Source organism: Lissotriton vulgaris, chromosome 9 (genome assembly GCF_964263255.1).
Source record: "Lissotriton vulgaris chromosome 9, aLisVul1.2, whole genome shotgun sequence".
Classification (NCBI taxonomy): domain Eukaryota; kingdom Metazoa; phylum Chordata; class Amphibia; order Caudata; family Salamandridae; genus Lissotriton; species Lissotriton vulgaris.
The window spans coordinates 243686729-243710102 of NC_141697.1; the positions used below are offsets into that span (position 1 = coordinate 243686729).

The window sequence follows — 23374 nt, forward strand, 5'->3', positions numbered from 1 at the left end:
CTATGGGGGTAAGTGCTGTTTAGAAATAACTTATGGATTTAAAAACACCTTCTGCAGAGTTCGTAGTGTGTCCAGCAGTTGTCAGACCACAATAAAAATGTCAAGACCACTCTGGTGATTAATGTTCATGTTGGAGAGAGATCAGAATTTTGTCTATTGGCAGTTTTGACTCCTCATAATGTAATGTTACATCTGTAATTCAATATCTACATTCTACTGCTATGGTATAATATAACTTGTGATAGAAGAAGAAATCCTGCCAGACATTGGCCATATAAGGCTTACTGTTGGAGTGCTTTCACAAAGGGTGATGTTCATAGGTAACACATTTTTTATTTTGGATTTTTGTAAGAGTGCATATGTTGCCTTTCGCAACACAGCACTGCAATAACACCAAATTGTGCAACAGCCGAAAACAAGGGTAGCTAGAAATCCTGCAGTGCTAGTGGCAGTAATCAACCAGGAGCAGATATGGACCGGCACCTTGCAATCAGTCAAACACTGTCCTGAAGTGTTCTCTTTCAGGAGTTTTCTGACAGAAAGGTGGGTAAATAGTCTTTTGCTCCTCATGGTGCAATGAGCTTACAGCGTGATGCTAGAGCCAGTGGGTGGCTTCCAAGGCCGGTAGTCTCACTTCCGAGGCTTTTGGCACTCATTATGTAATCTGTGCAATCAACTTCAAAAGGAGCCTTTAATGCAGATCCTCATCTTAGCTAGCATTAGTGTACAGTTGCAGCTAATGTATGTAGCATAATAGCAGCTAAACTTCCCCAAGCAATTACGGGTGGATGGAATGTTTGGTTGAAAGAGTGCAAGAAGAACGTGGTGAGATGCTTCAAGCCCGACACCTCACATCCTTGCGTTGTACTGAACTTGTTGCTGTAGGTTTGCAATGCCAATATTATTAAGATATGCAAACTAAGATAGAGTATGCCTCCTGCATGATTTTTCCTATGTACCGTGGTGAGGAATTATAGCATGATGCTGATGATTTCCCAATTGTTTCGATCAAAGTCTTGGTGCAGAACTTCCAGAATAGTTTAGGAGTCTTCAAGCATTAGGAAAGTAGTCCTTGTTTGCATAAGGCTATAGTTGTGTTGTATGCCTTACTGTAAGACGTTAAGGCTCATGCAGAGGTCTAAAACTTGAAGAGACAGGCTTTTACTGCTTTCCAGAAGGCAAGGGTAAGTTAGTCTTTACCTGACAGGGCAGAGTTTGCTGACTTGGGTTAGCGAAGATTTCCCCCCATAAGTGGCAATGTTTTGAAACATGACACTTCAATTTTTAACCAAGCATTAGTGAGGCAGCTGCTTTGGGATCAGAAAGTGTGTAGTTTTTTGTGGCAGACTCCTGGTCCGATTCATTTAAGTAGTTTGGTGAGTTATTCATAGTGCCTAACATGAAACTGAAAGGCAGTGAAATGTCACAAGGGCTGGGCTGATATCACCTTAGGGTTTATAAGGTAATCTAAGTGTGGCTTCTGAAATTTGAACCTGTTGTAATTGATTTAGAAGGTATTATGATACACCTGGATAAGTGTCATTCACTTAGATTATCCACAGGACTATGATGGCTAGTGTGGCGTGTACCTTCAGGGGAAAGCCAGAGTGGAGTAAACTCTCTTAGGATTTTGAGCACATTGATAGAATGTTTCACGGTGGTTTCTATTTAGTGTTGTAACTTTTTTGTTCAGATTGAATATAAGCTGGTTAGCCGTCATCCAGTAGCTAACTCAGAAAATTCTAGTAAACAAAATGGCTTTCTGAGCTGCGCCACAGGGTTGTTTAACAATATCCTGAACTTAAAAAATGTGCAGCTCTTTGGAATTTTTCAAGAAATGAGAGGCCAGGAAAACGCACAACTTTCGTGAACAGGTAGTTTAGTCTGAGCAATCCATTTAAATAATCATCAAAAACCTCTGGGCTGTAATTGATGCAAAGGAGAGGCGAGTGAATTACGTCTTTCTGCTTCTCAGACAGTTGCTCTGTGGATGTGCGTTTGGCGAATGTAACATTGTCTGCTGTCATGTGTTTTTCTCTGTATGCATACAAGTGCTATGTTCGTGGTTTTGATGGACGAGTGCCTCTTAGTGACCAACTTTGAATGAGACATTTGTTTTTGTAGGATGATTGTGACAAACATTATTTTGATATCCATTCATTACATTTTAGAATAGCTGATGTCAAGCAGCTGAAAGCCTCAGGTGCTGAGCTTGAATTGGTCTGGATTCTTTTCAAATGTACCATGTTCACTGCCTTCCATACACAATCTTGAGTTATCTGAGCTAAGGAATTAGGGGTTTTGGCTATTTGATGCTGAGATGGTGCAACAAATGAAAAGGCAAGTGAGTCCTAATTAGGTTCCAAGGTTGAACATTTTTATAATGATGGTTTGGGCAAAGATCCAGGTCAGAGGGTGTGTCCTGTAGAGAGCATGAGATCTATTATAAGTTGTGTGAGGTAGACCTTTGTTGATGGTAGACATGGTGTCTCAACCCATGTGTTAAAATCACCCCAAATGATGAGGCAGCAATAATTGATAGTAAGAGTGAAAAAAGAGTTGAGGGCGATTGTTGAAAAAGAGGCAGAATGGTTATCAGTGGTAAGGAGATTGAGACATTAGGTGGTGGGCTAACAGAAAAGTGTGTAGAGTTTCTTTATTGTGGGGTTTGAGCAGAATCCTCAGCTTGTCCGTGTTCAGCTGCGAATATCCAGTCCACGTTGTTGTCCGTACGTAGGTTGTTTATGTAATGTCTATTTTTTGGTATAGATCTTGTGTTGATGAGGATATATTGTTGGTCCTCCAATCCTTTGGAAAGATTGGGCTGACAACAAGTTAGTTGCTTAGCGAGTATTGTTTGCAGGTTTGTTGAAGTTTGTATTCTCATCAGTGAAGTATTTTGAGGTTCAGTGTATGTGCATTTCCTTTGGGTCTGGATGTGAGATAACGTTGCTGTTGCCCACCTAACATGGTTAAGGCCATCCAACGGAGCGGATGTGGGCTTTATAACTCTTTTGTGATTTTGAGAAGGTGTGGAGAGCCTTCTGTTGTAGCAGTTAGTCAATGGGGAAGCTAAAAAAGAGGTCTTCAGACTTCTGAGGTGACGTGATCATCACATATGTGGAGATCTTCCATACAGACTGGTATGTTTGTACATTTTACAGTGGTGGATCCAACTCTGGTATGGCAAAGTTGTTCTTGAACTATGGTCAGATAAGCAGAAAACCATTGTAATTGATATTGGTGTCTGTAGTTAGAATGTTCACTTCGAGAGGAGTGGTACTTTGGTTCCCTAGAAGTGTGTGTCATAGATATAATGGTCCTGTCTGTGTTTATTGTTGTTATCCAGTATTAGGGGTATCTTTCATAGATTCACATGCCTGAATCATTCCCTGTCGTTGGGGTGGGAGTCCTCGGTACATAAAGAGTAATGTCATATAGACATATACATAGTAATAGGCCAGAGGCCTCTCATTAGTAACATATCCATGTCCTTTTGTAAAAAGGACCAAACTTTGGCCAAGAGCCAATCAGATATCGCCACCCTTTAGAACCTTCCTGGAAGGAGCCCTAGTCCCTCAGATTTTCTACCGCATGTCGTGCTAAGGGAGTCTCCACTGAGCTCTGCTCAGCTTCTTTGTATTTCTGGATTTTTTCCACATATTTTTCTCAGAATTGTTTTTCTGAGAGGGGTTTTCAGTTTAGCCATGGCTGATACTCCAAAAAAGGGTCTCTTTAGATCTTGTGCCTCTTGTGGCAAGAAGAGGCTTCATGTAGATGACAGGCATGAGGACTGCCTTTACTGTCTCTACCCTGACCATTCAGCAAAGGATTGTAAAGTCTGCCGCACTTTTTCAGCCAAAACTCTCAAAGACAGAGAGGGCCGCCTGCTGATATGGCTTCAGAGACTTAAAGACAAGGACCAGGCAGTTTCTTCAGGTGAGAGTGAGTGTTCCATTAGGAGTATACACTCTTCTCCCAAAAGGCCTAGAACGTCATCTCCAGGACCATCTCTGCAGCCACCTCAAAAGAAGACGCTAAAGTCTTCAGAGATACGTTATAAGGCCATGGCTGTAAAGGTTTCTCTTCAAGATCCTACCTTCAAGAAACCTTTTGTGACGTCTTCAGCTCTGCCTGTGACAACGTCGACAACCACTATCTCCACGTCGACGGCGTCATCTTTAACATCAACGTCAACGACTACTACATCCTCGTCGTCGATGGGTAGGTTTGTCCATCTATTATTGTTATCATAAAGTGGTCGACGATGCCACCGTCGTCAAGTTCCTCATCGTCGACTAAATCAAAATCGTCCTAGTCGACGAAAGCTCCTTCGATGCCGACGAAATCCTCTTCATTGTCAACGAAATCCTCTTCATTGTCAACGAAATCCTCTTCATTGTCAACGAAATCCTCTTCATTGTCGACGAAATCCTCTTCATTGTCGACGAAATCCTCTTCATTGTCGACGAAATCCTCTTCATTGTCGACGAAATCCTCTTCATTGTCGACGAAATCCTCTTCATTGTCGACGAAATCCTCTTCATTGTCGACGAAATCCTCTTCATTGTCGACGAAATCCTCTTCATTGTCGACGAAATCCTCTTCATCGTCGACGAAATCCTCATTATCGTCGACGAAATCGTCATAGACGGTAAAGGCTCCGTTGACGTCGACAACTTCATCGTCGACAAGACCATCGTCGTTGACACCAGCGTCGACGAAGACGTCGGCGGGCCCGTCGACGTCGACACCAGTGTCGACGAACCCGTCGACGACGACATCGTCATCGAAGAAGACACCGTCAACGACGGAATCTGGTTTGATTGTCGACGTTCTGCCGTCGACGGGCTCAACGACGGTAGAGTCGCCTCCCTAGAAGTATACTTATATGCACTTCAAGATGACCACGCGTACTCTCACGCCGGAATTGACCTCTCCGAGCAGGGTCCAGCCATTCCCACCTGCTCATCTTCTGGATACTGAGGACTCTGATGGCTCTATTTTCCGAACAGCGACCAGCCCATTTGAACTACACGTAAAACTTCATGAAAGTTCAGATTGTGAGGAACAAGGGCAGGATGACGTGGAGTACCAGGAAGAATTCCAGCCTCCTCCGCCTCCTCCACAGCCTATGGTGTGTCTCCCAGCCTCCATAGTGACAGATCTGCAGTTTCTGATTGCGGACTACAAGCAGAGGTTTCCGTCCACTCCTCAGCCTCCACCAGTTGTGTCACCGCCACCTAGGCCTCGGCCTTCTCCTCTAGTCCTTCAACCAGACCGGTTCCTTCGCGTCCTTCGCCATCCTCTAATGAGGAAGACGAAGAAGAGGAGCAACAACAGGAGGAAGAGGAGCTCTGAGACACACAAGACGAATGGGATGACTACGTGATTCCATGTCCAGCATCCCCTGTACAGGCACAAGCGGATTCACACCCGGAAGACATTGGGAGATTCCACAATATCCTAGAAAGGGCAGCGTTACGATTCAAAATCCAGGTAACGTCCGCACAACAGGATTGCTTCCTTTATGATTTTAAGGAACCATTCAAAAAGGCTGTATGGTCCATTCCCATCATTGATTACTTCTGGGAACAAGGGGAGAAAATAATGCAAAACCCTTCATCTTCATCTTTGCCTCCAGTACTGCCCAGACTGGACAAAAAATATAAAGCTCCGGACACGGCTCCAGCTTGCCTTACGGGTCATCCAAAACGGGACTCTGTCATCACCCAGGCAGCGCAGCGCAAGTCAAAAAATCCATTGGCTGCGTTGACTGCGCCACCAGATAAGGAAGGCCGAAAACTAGACAACATAGGGAAGCGGTTTTCGTCCATGTCAGCACTAACAGTGCGTGTGGGCTGATAGTGCTCCATATTTGGATTTGCTTCCAGAAGAGCTGAAAGATGAGGCGAAAAAGATTCTCCTTGAAGGCGAGCGTTCCGCTTCGGAGATGATTGATGTGGCAAAGGATATCGCATCCACAGGGTTCCGTCAGCTGGCAGGAGCTGCAGTCCTGAGGCGCCAAGGTTGGCGTAAAGCAACATCTTTCCGGCCTGAAGTTCAGACCAAGGTGTCGGACATGCCGGATGACGGTCAACTTCTTTTTGGGCAACACATCGATGAGATGCTTCAGGGTATCAAAAAAGATACTGATACCGCAAAGGCTCTAGGTACCCTCCAATACAGAAATTCTTCCTTTCGGGGCTCCAGAGGAAGAGGTCAATCCTCGAGAGGTGACTATCAGGGGTACAAATCCACGTACAGCTCAAATCAGCAGTACAAACCCCAGTACCAACAAAGACCGCAGCAAAACCAGTCGTCCTACAACAAGTCTTCCTTTCGCGGACGAGGAGGTAAGAAGGACACAGCCAGAAGGCAATTACTTCTCTCTGCCACAGGTCCCCATTTCCTCTCCACCTTACAAAGTTGGCGGGAGAATTTCATCATTCATCAATTGGCAAAAGATTACAACGGATCGGTGGGTCCTCCAACTTGTTCAATTCGGACACTCTCTGGAGTTCGTGGAAACTCCTCCTCAGAAGCCGCCAATACCAATGCTGCACAAAAATCTGCGTCCCCCGGAATCAGAAGGGCAAGAGATTCTACTCCCGATTCTTCTTAATTCGAAAGAAGGAGAAAAAATGGAGACCTATATCGGACTTAAGAGACCTCAACCAATACCTCAAAAAACAGTCATTCCGTATGGTGTCCATCCAGGAGGTGCTGCAACTCCTCAATGCGAACGACTTCATGGCGTCTTTAGACCTTCAAGACGCGTACTTTCATATACCAATCCACAGGAACCACAAAAATTCCTTAGGTTCGCGGTGGCGGGCAAGCACTACCAGTTTCGGGTATTGCCCTTCGGCCTGAAGTCGGCACCACGCATTTTCACCAAATGTCTCTCTCCAGTAGCAGCGTACCTCCGCCAACATCACCAGGTCTTCCCGTACTTGGACGACTGACAGATATTATAAAATTACGACCAGTAATGTTGTGGCGGCGAATATGGTTCACCGAACAATGTCAATTAACTAGAGCGATCATTCAAGACATTTTGACACTTGATCCGTGTAGAAAAATCAATATCTTATGTTAAAGCGCTATTAACAGATTTGGGCTACAGGAAGTTTTTTGACTATCCGTTAACGATAAGTGAAATCTCCAAAAACGATCTAAAAAAGGAGTGTCTTGTACACTTGCGCCAGATCCGCCTACTTTCAGAGATTCATAAACCATCTGTTCAACACTCTTTACTAACGCAGACTGTGTCCTCCGTTGAACCCTATTTGATGTTTAGTTTAACGCAATATGAAAAAATGCTGCTTATCCGTTTCAGATTTGATATATTTCATCTGCTGGTCGCATTCCCAATACAAAATGTTTGGTCATCTACCCTGTCCATGTGCCCGTGTGATTTGGTGTCCTTACAAACAACTATTCATATAACGCTATTTTGCAAATTCTTTATTGAACCGAGCAAACGCTGGATATTGCCCATTTTGAAAATCTGGGGGCTCCGACAGTGTCGTCCAGCATATCTGGCACTTCAGTATCTTGAAAACGAAAATGATGCCAAAGCGATTGTATGTTTTCTCAAATTTTGTATCCGTCACCGTGCGAACCTCTGATTACGTATTATCTATAAGCCCTGCCTAAATGAAAGATCGCTAGACAAATGGAAAACTGTATGCTATGATATGACTGAAAAAAATATATATAAACTGAGATGCCTTTTTTCAACTGTTTTTAACAATTGTATTTTTAAATGGTTTTAATCTTTGTAAACCTTGTAATTTGCTTAATGTTAACTTTTATGGTGTTTTTTTAAAAACTACCGAATAAAGTTATTATTGAATTGAATTGACTCGTCAAGGCGCCTACTTTCGCAGGCGTGACCAAGTCCTCCAACACCTGTCTTCAGCTCTTCAACGATCTGGGACTTACTCTCAACGAAGAGAAATCCACCCTTCAGCCGTCCCAGCGTCTCACTTTCCTAGGGGCTGTCCTAGATACTACTCAGAGACAGGCTTTCCCTTCACAGGAACGTCATTTGAAACTAAGGACCTTGGCCGCCCGAATTCAATCCAAAAAGTCCATCACGGTGCGCCTTTACAAATCCTTGTTAGGGATGATGTCCTCGAACATCATGTTGGTTCCACACTGCCGCCTTCGTATGCGTCCACTTCAGGAGGCGCTATCCGCTCAGTGGATTCAATGTACGAGATCTTTCGACGGCGTAATCCGGATAACTCCTACCATTGTCCATGCTCTGAACTGGTGGCTTCACCCGCAGAATCTGAGGCAGGGTCTTTCGTTCATACTTCCAGTTTCGCCACATGTGATAACTACAGATGCATCTTTGGAAGGATGGGGTTCGTTCCTTCAGGAACTCCAAATCAACGGGCAGTGGTCCCTTGCAGAGAAGCAACTGCACATAAACCTCCTTGAGGTAAGGGCAGTCTACCTGGCATTAAGAGCGTTCCTGCCCAGGATCAAAGATTCCCCAGTGCTTGTGAGAACAGACAACACCACCACAATGCACTATCTGAACCATCAAGGGGGAACTCGCTCTCTGACGTTGTCTCAAGAATCTCAACGGATTTGGAAATGGCTACTTCAACACATTTCCCTTCGGGCAGAGAGCGTCCCAGGGACGGACAATGTCCTGGCGGACTCTCTAAGCAGACAACGCTCGGTGTGCCACGAGTGGGAGCTGGATCAACTACTTCTCAGCTCTGTATTCGCCCGATGGGGCAGGTCTCACCTGGATCTGTTTGCGACACAGCACAACGCAAAATGCCAACATTACGCAAGCTGGCATCCCCGGAAGGGATCTCTAGGGAATGCATTTTCGATCGCATGGTGCAACGTCTTTGCATACGCATTTCCTCCATTTCCCCTAATTCCCAGGGTCCTTCGGAAATTGAAGGCAGAGCATTGCACCCTGATCTTGATATCCCCAGCGTGGCTGCGCCAGCACTGGTTCACAGAGCTTCATCTCCTGTCGCTGGAACCGCTGATTCTATTCAAGTCTTGCCCGACTCTCCTCACAATGAACCAGGGTCAAGTCCAGCATCCGGATCCAGCATCTCTCAGAAGATCGGCTTGGCTCCTGAGTTCAGAGAGTTTCAGAACCTAGACATTCATCAAGAATGCAGCGCAGTCTTAGCCCGGGCTCGGGCAGACAGTACCAACAAGACGTATTCCCTAAAATGGAAAAGGTTCTGTGTTTGGTGTAAAGCAAACAAGATACACCCTTTTTCATCAACACCTGCACAAATTCTACCTTATCTGCTCCATTTGGCACACTCTGGGTTGGCCCATGCTTCTATTAAAGTCCACCTGGCGGCCATTTCTCGATTCAGGCGTTCGTCATCTGGTACTTCCCTCTGGTCCAATAGACTCGTTAAGCAATTTCTGAAAGGCCTGTTTAGGACGTTCCCTCCGGTGAGAGCTTTACCACCCACCTGGCAACTAAACATTGTGCTTGCTCAACTGATGAAACACCCCTTTGAGCCAATACACAGAGCCGACATCAAATACCTGTCTTGGAAAACCGTTCTCTTACTAGCGCTCTCATCAGAAAGGCGTGTAAGTGAGCTACAAGCCTTCTCTATTCAGGATCCTTTCCTGCAGTTTAAACAGGACAGAGTTATTCTACGGACCAACCCTAAATTCATCCTGAAGGTTCCGTCTAATTTTCACCTGAATGAACCTATAGTCTTGCGGACTTTCTTCCCAAATCCACTTTCCGCAGCAGAGAGGTCTCTCCACTCTTTAGACATCAAACGTTCTTTGAAGTTCTACATCCACAAAATAGAACAGTTTCGGAAATCCAACCAGCTTTTTGTTGCCTTCAGCAGGCCCAGAAGACACCACATACGTTCACCAGGCACTACTGCTTGGATATTGAAATTATGAAAGATGCAGCAGTAGGACAAGCTGTGCTCCGTCAACTATTTCACTAGAGGTGAGCCTTCTCTCTTTCATCCCACCTTCCTGCTGTCTACTCGCACATTTCTCTTTTATATGGTGTTTTGGTACTTGTTTTATTTCACAATTGGTATTCTAATATCGAGTGTTTTTAAATGTTGTACCATTCGAAATGTGCTGGTGATTGCTTGCTACTCTGATTCAGGCATGTGAATCTATAAAAGATACCCCTAATACTGGATAAGAAATGTGTTACCTGTAACTGCAGTTATCCAGTATTGGTATCTTTCATAGATTCACATGCAGCCCACCCACCTCCCTTGGCAGGGCTCACCTTGGTTCTCTCAATAGGTACTACTTAGCACTGTGCTTATGAAAATCTGAGGGACTAGGGCTCCTTCCAGGAAGGTTCTAGAGGGTGGTGATATCTGATTGGCTCTTGGCCAAAGTTTGGTCCTTTTTACAAAAGGACATGGTTATTAATCAATCAATCATGGCATTTATATTGCGCACTACTCACCCGGAAGGGTCTCAAGGCGCGTGGGGAGGGGGGGGTCTGCTACTGCTCGAACAGCCAGGTCTTGAGCTGTTTCCTGAAGGCGAGGTGGTCCTGGGTCAGTCGCTGGTGGACGGGCAGGGAGTTCCATGTCTTAGCCGCTAGGTAGGAGAAGGATCTTCCTCCGGCGGTGGCTCTCTGGATGCGAGGCACGACGGCGAGGGCGAGGTTCGCCGATCGCAGCTGGCGGGTGGGCGTGTAGAAGGTCAGGCGGTCGTTGAGGTACCTAGGGCCCAGGTCGTGGAGGGATTTGTGTGCGTGGGTGAGGAGTCTGAACGGGATCCTCTTGTTGACAGGGAGCCAGTGTAGGTCTCTCAGGTGGCTCGAGATGTGGCTGCGTCGGGGGACATCCAGGATGAGTCGGGCGGAGGCATTCTGGATGCGCTGGAGTCTCTTCTGAAGCTTGGCTGTTGTTCCGGCGTAGAGGGTGTTTCCATAGTCCAGTCTGCTGGTGATGAGGGCCTGGGTGACCGTCTTCCTTGTCTCGGTGGGAATCCATTGGAAGATCTTGTGGAGCATGCGGAGTGTGTGGAAGCAAGATGAGGAGACGGCGTTGACTTGCCTGGTCATCGATAGGGAGGAGTCCAGGATGATGCCCAAGTTGCGTGCGTGGTCTGTTGGCTTGGGTGCGGTGCCTAAGGCTGGGGGCCACCAGGAGTCGTCCCATGCGGAGGGGGATGTTCCCAGGATGAGGACTTCTGTCTTGTCCGTGTTCAACTTTAGGCGGCTGCTGTTCATCTGTTACTAATGAGAGGCCTCTGGCCTATTACTATGTATATGTCTATATGACATTACTCTTTTTATGTACCGGGGACTCCCACCCCGACGACGGGGAATGATTCAGGCATGTGAATCTATGAAAGATACCAATACTGGATAACTGCAGTTGTTACAGGTAAGTAACGCATTTGTTTCTTCACATTGAATCCTTCTTGGGCCTTGATGTGTCTAAACTGATAACACATGTAAATAGGACTGTTATAGAAAAGCTAGTGAAAGTATTTCTGTTTAAAACAACCAACTAGATTTAGACAATTTGCCCTACGCTGTAGAGTTTCTTGTATTTTATCCTCCCCTTTGTCTCCTCTGACTAGCTCAGTATTTCCCTCCATACATTCTCTAACCTCTCTACCTGCCCTACATAAACATAGCAGTGTACCCCCATTTCTTACAACTACCATGCACCGCCACCGCCCATTTGAACTCATTACATGCAGCTTTCTCATTAATTTTGTTTTTCAAAATATTAGTTTTTGTATTGACAATTATGCCTACTACATCTGAGTTGTGGTACATATGTTGACCAGTTGTTGTAAGCCACTGAACCAATACCATTTTGTAGCCCAGCTCCTCCTCTTTACGGTGATCTGTTCAGTTGGTGCACACACATTACAGCACCCCCTTGCAGCACACGTTTGTGAATTATACTGCTGCAAACACAGGTTTAAATGAATGCAGTTCCACCCGAAGATGCCTACAAGTGGGTCAAAGTATATGTTCAATGCTTATTTCTAGATTTACCGAGCCTCAAATCTTGCTATAACCTCTACCAAAGGGACTGTTTCCTGGATCCAACTCTGTTCCCCATCCACCCCCTTTCCCTGTTTCAGTCACCATGCAAGCGTGACCTGCAGTGAATTGCATAGTTTTTATGTATTTGATTGTGAGGTTATTACATGTACAGTAATTTAGTATGAAGTTGTGATTTGTATTTTGTTTTTATCCTCTTGGTAGTACGGTGTGTTGAATTTCCACACACTGGGCCCTGCCGTGCCAGTTTCACTCGTTGGTACTACGACCCATTTAAGCAGAAGTGCTTCACCTTTACATTTGGAGGATGTAGTGGCAATGGCAATAACTTTGTAAAGGAGGAGGATTGTCTTGCCATATGTAATGGGATCTCAGGTAAGCAAATGCATCTTGCTTAAAATATTTACCATGGCTTCCATCCTATTGGTGCCTTTTTTTCTTGAGACAGGTTACAACTAAAGCCCATTTCATAACGTAGAAGGCAGTGATCAGTTACTGGTAACCACAGGTTGTACTTTTCTCTGTAAGAAGTGGGTCCCACGCTCTTTGACCCTTGTGACTCAAGCAGCTACAACTCAGGAGTGAGGCTCTTTAGAGCCAAAGTATCTTAGCTTGCTTCTGTTATCATTCCAACGGGATTAACAGAGAGAAGTTAAAAAGCATGGGTTGAATGCATGAATTATTCTCAACCTCTTGTAATTCTATTCATTCCATTCTATCATTTTGTTGCTGACTGTGCCACTACACACAGAGAAGCATGTATTTAATGTATGTATACACAAATGAAAACAGGGGATGAAATCCGAATCAACCAGACATAGCGCTAGAGGTATGACACCTTAACCTACAACGCAACTATTCGTACATCTGTTCCATATGAGGAGTCAAGAAAATGATCTGAATAAAATGGAACACAATTCCTTAAAACCAACAAATGTGTGACGAAATAGATGTTGCAGTCGACGTTTCAGTCTGTGTTGGCAATAAGGCCGTCAGACCATCTTCAGGACGTGAGGTTGAGTATGGAACCAAAAGATATCCTCCTGTAATTTCAAATTAGACGGAAGCTCGTTCTGCAACCGGAATTGTTGTACGTGCTCAAATGGATTATGCAAGCAATAGCCAAAAGATAAAGTTGTTTGTCCTGTGTGTTCTAAGTATCTGACCATTAGCTGTTTTCGTGCCAAATGCAGAGTTACTCTTGGAATTTCGCACAAAAACAGCTAATGGATGGGCCCTATGGGATCTTCAGAGTTCAGTACTCAGTGAATGTGTTCGAATGAATCGAAATTGTAGGCTCGCAATGATGAGGGCGGGGGGGGGGGGGTTGTTGTTGTGGGTCAGCCTTTCTGTATTCTGTAATGGTTGTAACCCATAGGTCTGTTTGTAATCTTTGTCTATGTAGTTCTTGTATATGGATTGCAGTTATCTTTAAAAAGGCCATCAAAATCTATTTAGCCAACTTAAAAGTCACTATCTATTAGTTTCTTTGATTCAGCTGATGTTGACTGTCCTTTTCAAGCACAGATGTGCTGCTTTTATTCGCAATTGGGCAAGCATGCATGCTCGCGGTCACACAGAGCATATTCAAGCGGCCCTCCTTCCTTCAGCTGAATACTGCTGCCACTGAATACTGTGGCAGCTCAGGTATGACGATCCTAACCGGTGATTCCAGCTCTCATAATAGGAGGATTCTATCTTCTGGTCTGTGCCTCTCTGAGTGCGATGAACCAAGCAGCACAGCTCCTCTGTGATGGCTGCTGGAGCACGCACTGTGGTGGATCATCAGGAATATGAACTTGGCATTTGGTCTGGCAAGTAAGCCAAGGTTAACACAGGTTGGCTCTGGGCACTCTTCCTTAGCAGTCTGCTTCTCCTGCGCAGCTCCTCTCCTCAGGCTGTTGGCTTCTTAGGTAGATATCTGTGGGACAGGGTGCTGCCCTTTTCCCTCCTATCAACCAAACCCTCCCAAGTGTCAGGCTCACACACACGGCTTCTCAGCAAGAAGTGCAGGCTTCACGTGATGCCCCCTCACCTCCAGGAGACTGGGTGTCAGGCAGACCCCAGCTGTGGATCACAGCAGCACTTCAAGTTCCCCGTGAGTTCCCCATCGTTGGTCAGTGAAGAAGCTTGGAACTGTAACCAAGTGGGAAAATGTAAGTACCGCCTTTATACCTGATGTGCAGACAAGGGAAGTGGATCCACTGCTTACCGTACAGGAACTGGTGTGGAGTTAGTTTGTTTCCTACCTTAATGTTCTTTGTGAAGAGAGATACTTTGTGTAAGATGATGACTCTTGCAGCAGATAGTGATGGTTCCAAGCAGTAGTATTGCTAAAAGAAGCACAATAAGTGTGATGCTGTGTACCTGTTGTCATCAGCCTTCCTGGTCAGACCACTCAAGGGCTTCCAAACAGCCCAGGCCATGCATCAACGTCTTCCACTCTGAGTGAATCTGTTGTCTCACCTCCAATTCCCACCATAAACTAAATGGAATTGTTCAGGAAAGACTAATCAGTAATACACAATCTCTTGCTAAATAAGTCCCAAAGAATTCCCTAAGTCAGGCCCGTCTGAGACAACCTCCAGCTCAGGAATGCAGGCAGCACACCTCCACTGTCTAAAGAGACTGTTTCTCAACCTACCTGTACTGCCATGTCAAAGGTGGAGGCAATGGAAAAGGGATTCCACTAGCTACAGTGTACATGGAGATGTCCGCACAGGCTCTAGCCATGACACACAAGTAGAACTTTACATGATCAGGCCTGTGGGCATTTCGCTCTTTCATGTAAAAAGGCCTGTCCAAACACTGGATTAACAAACCGTACGTAAACTTAGTATGCTTTTGGTGCTCCTCATTGACATCAGAGTCGGTGCCTGGGTCTTGTGGTTAATTTACTTCTAGGCCTCCCGACCTACACAGATTTTGTGTGAGCTTGGCCAAAAGAAAACAAGAATAGCAAATTCAGTTGCAATTGTGTTACCCGGGGCAGAGCTACATGTCTATTATGCAAGCTACATTCCTGCCCCAGCAATCCCACTTTAAGTTGATGTTCACCGAGTTTGGCACTGCCACACACGATGTACATTCCTGGATGCGGCAAAACACTGTAAAACCCTATTCCCTGAAACAAGTATATCAGTTTAAGCAGCCAGTCTTGTCCGTTAATGGCCTCTTGGTTTCTTACTCCCACTCAAACTTGCTGATGCGAAGATCTGTTAGAGAAACCAGTATCCTGAGTTTCCCACCACATGCAATATATGACCGCAGTGTGGACAAATGTTGAATGTCACCTGATCCATTATTTGTACTTAATTCCTTATCTAAACATTTGCAATTCTTACTGTAGAATACGGTGTAGCATCCTCTTGGGGAAACACTGGAGCATGCTTGTTCACCTTTCTTCTCCCAGTCTTTCCACAAGTTTGTTCTTCCAGCTTAATGGAGGTTCCCAAAATGATTACAACTCTGTAAAGCTCAGCATATTTGGAAGATCATGGAGTCCCGCTCCTGATACAAACTAAATGGGAGGAAGAGGTGAACACTGGCGAAAATAGAATGAATGCATCCTGTAAATCAAGCTGATTCAACTTTGTCCACATCTGACCTATATCATACTGGAGAATTTAAATATCCTGGCCCCTGGAAACAGAAAAATGTCTCCAGTGCCCACTTTGGTCCACATCTTCATTCACATACCATGGGAATGCCCACATATTCAGCCTTTGCCGGCTGCTGTTTTCAACACCATGGGTGCCTACTCCCACACCTCTCATGCCCAGGTGATATAGTTTTGCTTCCTTAGGATCCCAGATTACATGATTTTGCATCAATGGCATCTTGTTTACTCAGTAACCTGTAGTCACCTACCTAGATTGATGATTTTCACAATGTTTAAAACTCTCACAATGTTTAAAACTCTCATACTTCTAGGTACCTTGAGAAGATTCAAAAGATAATGAATGGACAGGTTGAAAGAGTTTTCTATAAGAAATATGGTTACTGGAGTTATGTAACTTTTTCTTTTCTTATTTAGTTAAAGTTACAATTTCACCTTAGGTATCTTGTTTCAGAGCTGCAGAAACAGTTTCAATATTGTTAAAGAGCATTTTCATAATAAAATGGCGCATGGTTGCTTCACGCATCTATTTTTACGTAAGCTCTTCAAATTTCTCTTTTCTGTACTCTATTGATTCTTTAAATAGTCCATTACTGTATCCATTACGGAAGGTTTACCGAGAGCTGTTTGACGTGGCCACTTTGAAACTGTTCTTTTGTGAGAAATAATGACATTTAGTGCTAATTGTCTGCAACCTCCCCTGAAGCTGTGATTGAGAAACCATAGGATGATTCTGGAAGGCTGACTACTGTATCCACCCCAATAAGGCCCCCCAATAATCTTTTTATTAGAGTAGGACTGAAGAGCAGCAACCACAAGCTTCTGCTGTCAAAGTTTGGTTTCTGCATGGGCTGTGTCATGTATGCATGAACAGCAGATAAAATGGCAGGCATGCTTTGATTCATATGGGAATGTAGTCATTAGGTCCAAGACTTTCCACTGGGACTCTGGAATCTTGCGGCCTAATGAGCAGTATCAGGAGCAAGTCCTGCACCGTCAAATCTCCATCACTGCCAGGTCATGCACACTCCTCAACAATCGCTAAATCAATGAGCCGGTCTAAGAATTTCTTCCAGAGTACGGCTGCAGACCAGGCCAGGAAAGTATGCTACAGCAAGTTGAAGCCAGAGGCAGATACTTTGTGTTTCTTTGTAGGAAATTTAGCACATTTAACTATAAAGACATTCAATATTTTTGTAGGGTACATCCTCTTTCTGCCAGTCAGTAAGGTTGCAGATGGGCGCTAAAGCTTTTTTGTAATTTTAAGTCTCTGCAGTGATAGCTCTGCAGCATGAAAGACGCTTAGATCTGTGGATCAATCTCCTCAAAGGCCCTAATTTGTGTACAACTTTAGTAACATGCGCAAACCCCTGAGAGCTCCACTCATTGTCAGTCTTCAAAGTTCAATAAAATGTTTTTTTTTAACTGTGCTATATCAACACCGGTTTACTATGCAATGCAGCCATAAGATTGGTATAGAAAGCAGCGGTGTCTCCTCCGTAATGGCGGAGGAGCGTCGCCCCACTGCTCAGAGCCAGCAGATGAAAAAGAAAATGATAATAGAACCCTTTTATTGTCATTTTTCACTGACTGAATGAGCCGATGGCAGTCTAGGGCAGGGCTCGGCCAGGCCATGTCAGGGATGAGGAGTGATGGGCACTATATTTGTGCATGTTGGTTTGGCCATCTGTCTCAGGACCGCCAAACCAGCATGCACACTTAGATTTCTCCAACCCAGCTGTGTTGCACAGCCGGGTGGAGAAAAGGCACAGGCCTGTGCCTGAGTGAGCATCAAACCAGCCTGCTCAGGCCAATCCCAGTGCTTCTCTTATGCTTGGTAATAGCATGAGAGCAGTGTCTGGATTGGATGGGGGAGTCTGGGAGCTTGTGCTGTGTGGCAGAGAAGCACCAAAGCGGCCAGCAGCATCAGCAGAAGGCAAGTCTTTTTTATTTGTTATTCCCCCCCCCCCATGCCCCCACCTTATATTAGCAGCAGCTGCGACTGATAGCAAGTGAAGTTATTAGCTGTGCCTATGCAATAGAGATTTCTTTTATTACATGATCCCAACAAGTCTGGATGCCGCCTTTTGCCTCCTCCCCCAAGAAACTTGCAACAGGTGTACCTCAGGGCTCCACCCTCAGCCCCCTGCTTTTTAATATATATCTAACCCCCCTCATTTACCTTGCTGAACAACTGGGAGCAAAAATAATGGCCTACGCTGACGATACTCAGCTCCTGTTCACGTGGCCCAAAAACAACCTGGATACATCTGGAGCCCAAACTTGCTTGTCATCTGTCTTTCGCTGGCTTGCCCTCGCCCAACTAAAATGCAACGAAAGCAAATCTGAAATCTTGTTATATGGCTCCTTCCCAGACAACTTCGGCAACTCTCTCTGGCCGGCCGATCTTCCATGCCCCAAATCCATCGGAGGCCCCGCCAAAAACCTTGGAGTCTGGTTCAATAATGACCTCAGATTCGAGGACCATTTAAAAAAAACTTACCGGGATCTGCTTTGCTACACTTAAAACTTTACGCAGGTTCTTTCCACTCCTCCCGAGAGCGGCCAAAGAAACTGTCATCCGTGCCCTAATTTTATCCAGACTGGATTACGCAAATGGCCTCTTTTGCGGCCTTCCTGCCTACCTGATCCACCGCCTCCAAGTCATACAAAATGCCGCTGTCCGGCTTCTGTTTAATATCCCAAAAAGCTTAAGTGTCCGTCAACCTATTCGTTCCCTACACTGGCTCCCAGTTGCCCACAGGATTCAATTTAAAATCCTTGTCCTCGCCTATCGAGCTGTCCACCAAGCTGGTCCAGCCTACCTGAGGAAAAGATTCTCTCTATATGTTCCCAACCGCCCCCTCAGATCATCTAACCTGCATCAAATGACAGCCCCAAAATTCAAATACAGCAGGCTTGGAAGCCAATCCATCTCAGTCAGAGCGGCGAGAGCATGGAACACCCTTCCGCAGCAGCTAAGAACAGCCCCATCCATCACTCTGTTCAAGAAGGGACTTAAGACCCACCTTTTCAACATCACTGTATAGAATCCCCCTCTGCCCTACCTCTCATCCCTTTCGCGCCAGGATACTATTTTTTAGTAACAGAGCGCGCTACAAAAGCCTTTATAATAATAATAACATGACAGACAGCGTTTTCTGTTTTCTGCTTCCTGTTCATAGATAGTAGCTGGGCAAGATAGCTTGCTGCAAGCTGCAGTTATCTGTTTTGAAAGTGTAGCAGTCTTTCAAACTCATTCATGGCGGCTTGCTGGCGCAGCCTATTTTCCTTAATGTTGTGTGTGTGCTTTATTCAGATGAAAGTAGTTCCCGTTGTTGAGATAGATCTGGAGAAGCTGTCATTTCCAGGCTTTTTTAAAACCTGGAGAGCTGGCTGCAGGCAGCCAGCAAGAGAACTACAGCTAATTGTTTGGTGGGTGATAGCTACTGAGCTGCCGAGCCTTCGCCATACAGTGAGGGACGTGGGTGAATAAAAAATTAGCTAGCTATCGCGCCAAGAATTTTCAATTCTATTGAGGACACGGAGGCGAGGATTATGCTTCTCTTTCATTTTAATGCTAGACACAGCAGCCAATGAAAATCTTTGTAAATGAAAACAAACTACATTTCTCATGATGCAAACACACACCACTTCCTGTAACAGTCCATAAGAACTAGGCAACACCGGATATCCTCCTCTTTCTTTGCCTCGAACAGTAGTCCATAAATAACTGAAGTCCAACATAAACCCCTCCAACGTGGAAGACAGTCAACTGGAAAGAATTCCTTTAACTGGAAAGATACTCAGTCCATCTTCTTCTCAGAACCTGGAAGAATGAGAAAAAATGCCCGTAAAATCTGCAAAACAGACTGTAATCAGGGTGGGCAAAATATTACAATACATGTAATACAACCAGGTGGGATAATCCTCGCCTGCGTGTCCTTAATAGAATTGAAAATTCTTGGCGCGATAGCTAGATAATTTTCAATTCTATTACAGGACTGGAGGCTTCGTATTATGCTAGTTTAACGCTCTTGAAAAATTACAGAGGAAATATCACCCACCGGCTTATAATAAAACTGTTTAAACGTGGATTCTGAGGACCAATCAGCTGAATGCATAATGTCCTGAACAGTACATCCTAACATAAAACTCTTAGAGGCCATGGCGCCATGGACAGAGTGTGCCCCAAACACCTGGGTATCAATGCCCGCCTCCTGCATGACATATTTCAACCATCTGGCTATAGTAGCCGCAGTAACAGGTTTGAATGGTTTCTGCAAGGCAATCAATAATTGCGTAACATCTGCAGGTCGAAAAGATCTTGTACACACCTCATAGACTTTAAGGCATTGCACCACACAAAGCTTAGTATTACCTGGGAAAGCATGATAATCAACACATCTAGACATTGTCTTAGTCCTAGCAGTAATATTAAAAGAAACTCCCTCTGGAGTAAATACGCTACCCGTAATGTCCAAGGCTTTTACGTCTGATGACCGTCGACATGCCGCAAGACATAACAGTGTAGCCAACTTGGCTGAAAGTTGTTTCCGGGATAACAAATCATTGTGGGGCCAATCATTGAACAGTGAAAGAATGAGCGAGACATCCCATAAAGCAGTATATTTGGGTTTGGGCAGATTCACTACCCTTATCCCTTTCAGAAGTTTGCAAACAAGCGGCTGCAGACCCACAGGTTTACCCTCAATCTGAGAGTGCCCCGCCGAAATCGTGTAACGGAAGTTGTTAACTGAGCGATATGCTAAACCCTCTAAAGCTTTCAGAGAGAGAAAATTCACAATGCAGGGTAATCCTGCCCCCACGGGATCCATGTGCTGTTCCACGCACCAACGAAGCCAGCCTTTCCAGGCTGAAGTGTACCGTTTCCTGGTAGAAGGAGCCCAGGCTTGGTCAATAAAGGCTGAAGCTTGCTCCAAAAACTCCGGTATTTGCCAACGTTGCCGGAAAGCCTCCAGACCATCAGGGACAGATGTCCCAACACTACCATCGGAGGCCCTGGAGCATCATTGGTGAATCTGGGATCCTCCTGGGAAGGTCGCAACTCACCTCCAGGAGACTCGGGAACCAAGGCTGCGATTTCCAGAGGGGAGTCACTAAAATCACCTCCGCCTTCTGTCGCACAATCCGTGAGTATTCCCGGGGAATCAATATGAACAGGGGAAACGTGTAATTCAGGGACTGGGACCAGTCCTGAGTGAAAGCATCCGTCGCCAACGCTATCGGGTCCGGTCTCTGCCGATTCAACCTGGAAGCAAAAAGGTCGATCTGGCAAGACCCCCAAATCACTTGTAACCATTGAACCACTTGCGGTTGGAGCTGCCAATCGCTGTAGTCCTTGAGATGGCGTGAGTGCCAGTTCGCCACCACATTCGACTGACCCGAAATGTACTCGGCTATGACCGATATCTGACGACTCAGGCAATAGTGCCAGAAGTCCTTCGCTATCTCTACTAACATGGAGGATCTTGCACCTCCCAGTTTGTTGATGTAGTGCACCGCGCCGAGACGTCCATCCTCATGAGGATGCAACATGACACTTTCTTGGGTGACAGCGTCTTGATCGCGAACGAGCCGGCGAGCAGCTCCAGGCAGTTTATATGTAGATCTAATTCTTGTAGAGACCAGCGCCCTCCTGTGGAAATATTTCCGCAACGCGCACCCCAGCCCCAACGGCTGGCATCTGATTCTATGACTACTTCTGGAATGGAGCCGAGAATGGCTCGACCGTTCCATGCCTCCACGTGGCCTGGCCACCACTGAACTTCCTGACGGACCTCTGATGACAGAGGAACCAGGTCCGTGTAAGAGAGACCCTTCAGTAGGTGCTGAATTTTTAATCTCTGAAGAGCCCGATAATGAAGAGGCCCCGGGAAGATCGCCTGAATGGATGACGCCAAGAGACCCACTACTCTGGCAATAGCCCTCAGTGAAACAGTCCGCTTGGACAACAGGGCGCGTAATTCCTTCTGAATGTCGTGCAATTTTGACCCAGGAAGATTTAACTGAGCCTCTCGAGAGTCTATTACAAAACCCAGGAAATCTATCCTCTGGGTTGGACAGAGAACAGACTTGGTCTCGTTGACCACAAATCCGAGATTTTGCAGCGTAGCAATGGTCCTGCGCAGATGTTGCATCGCCATGTCTTGTGTCTGCGCCATGATCAGTATATCGTCTAGATACACTATCATGCGAAGCCCCTGTTCCCTGAGGTAGGCTACCACTGGCTTCAACACCTTGGTGAAGCACCATGGAGCTGATGAGAGACCGAAAGGAAGGACCAAATATTCGTACCACCTGTCTCTCCACTGGAATTGTAAGAACCTTTGATGCGGAGGAAAAATCGGTACAGATAGATAGGCGTCCTTCGGATCCAGACGGACCATCCAGTCCCCTTGCTTCAGAAGATCCACCAAGAGATGGATACCCTCCATCTTGAAGTGCTTGTACACCATGTAGCGATTGAAATCCTTTAAATTGAGAACCAACCTGTAACCGCCACCTTTCTTCTGAACCAGAAAAATATTGCTGCAGAAACCGCAAGGGCCCTCGTCTCAGCGTTCTATCGCATGTTTCTGCAGCAATTCTCCTATTTCTGAATCTATAAAAACGTACTCTGTTTGGGAAAAAGACAGCTGTCTGGGGCACCTGTCCTGAACGGGGACCTTAAAGAATCCAGATGAAAACCCTGAACAGTTTCTAAAATCTGAACATTCTGTGACAATTGAACCCAATTGTGAAAGAAGGAATGAATACGACCCTCCAGAGGGAGTGAGAAAATATCTGGAGCACTCACCTGATGATTCTGTAGCTTGGAAGCCACCACGGTAGGCTCCCCTGTTGAACCGCTGCTTATTGAAGCGCTGCCTGGTAGGGTAGAAGGTTCCCCCACGGGAGGAATCCAAGTCGCCTCTACCTCGGCCAAAGTCGCCTCTCTGGGGGCCTTGGAAAGACTGGCAGCCAAATGAGCGTCCCCGGCCTCGTCCGGCCCTGTTAAAAACACCAGCCTGAAGGGCACGCTTTATTCCTGACTGGGCTTTATCGAGGGTGGTGAAGGTACCCAAGTATTTAGCCACATCCTTTACAAAACGATCACCGAATAAGTTGCCGTCCGCCAGGTGTCCAGGTTCCGCTGCCGCAAGTTCGGTGAGGTTGGAGTCCGTCCTTATGAGGATAGACTTGTGGCGTTCCGTCGATATAGCACAATTGGTGTTGCCCAAGAGGCAAATGGCCCTCTGGGTCCAGCCAGCCAGAACATGCGGGTCCATTACCATACCTGATTCTTGTGCCTCTAAGGGCATCTCCAATATCTTGGTTTATCCTGGCATCCCAGTTTCCGCGACTTTATTGGCAATGTCTGGCCGAGGGTATTCCGACCTGAGCCGGTTCGTGACCTCCTTGTCAAAGCTCTTTCGGAGATTATCATGGATAGAAACCGCGACCTCCGGTGCCGGTAGAGAATCGGATGACCTGGGGTGAACAATGTCTGCAGGGTTAAAGGTAAAGGGGGTGGACACAGGAGGAATGGGATCCACATTCTTGGACTTCTTAACCCTCTTCTTGGGTGGAGATACGTCAGGGGTATCAGTAGCTGTAGTGTCAGTGTCAGTATCCGTGTCCGGAACCTTGGACTTACTAGGATCTAGAGCAGGCAGTGAGGACAAGGAGTAGGAATGTGGCCAAGAGTCCGACTGCAAACCAGAAGG

At 45.8% G+C, this 23374-nt stretch overlaps 1 protein-coding gene across 1 annotated transcript in view; it reads left to right on the plus strand.

Moving 5' to 3' along the window:
• The window catches only part of SPINT1 (serine peptidase inhibitor, Kunitz type 1), a 262840-nt gene that overhangs the window by 217926 nt on the left and 21540 nt on the right, over positions 1 to 23374 (plus strand). The window contains exon 8 of the mRNA XM_086937424.1: positions 12230 to 12400. Coding sequence (XP_086793550.1) covers positions 12230 to 12400 — 171 coding nt within the window. The remainder of the gene's footprint in view (positions 1 to 12229; positions 12401 to 23374) is intronic.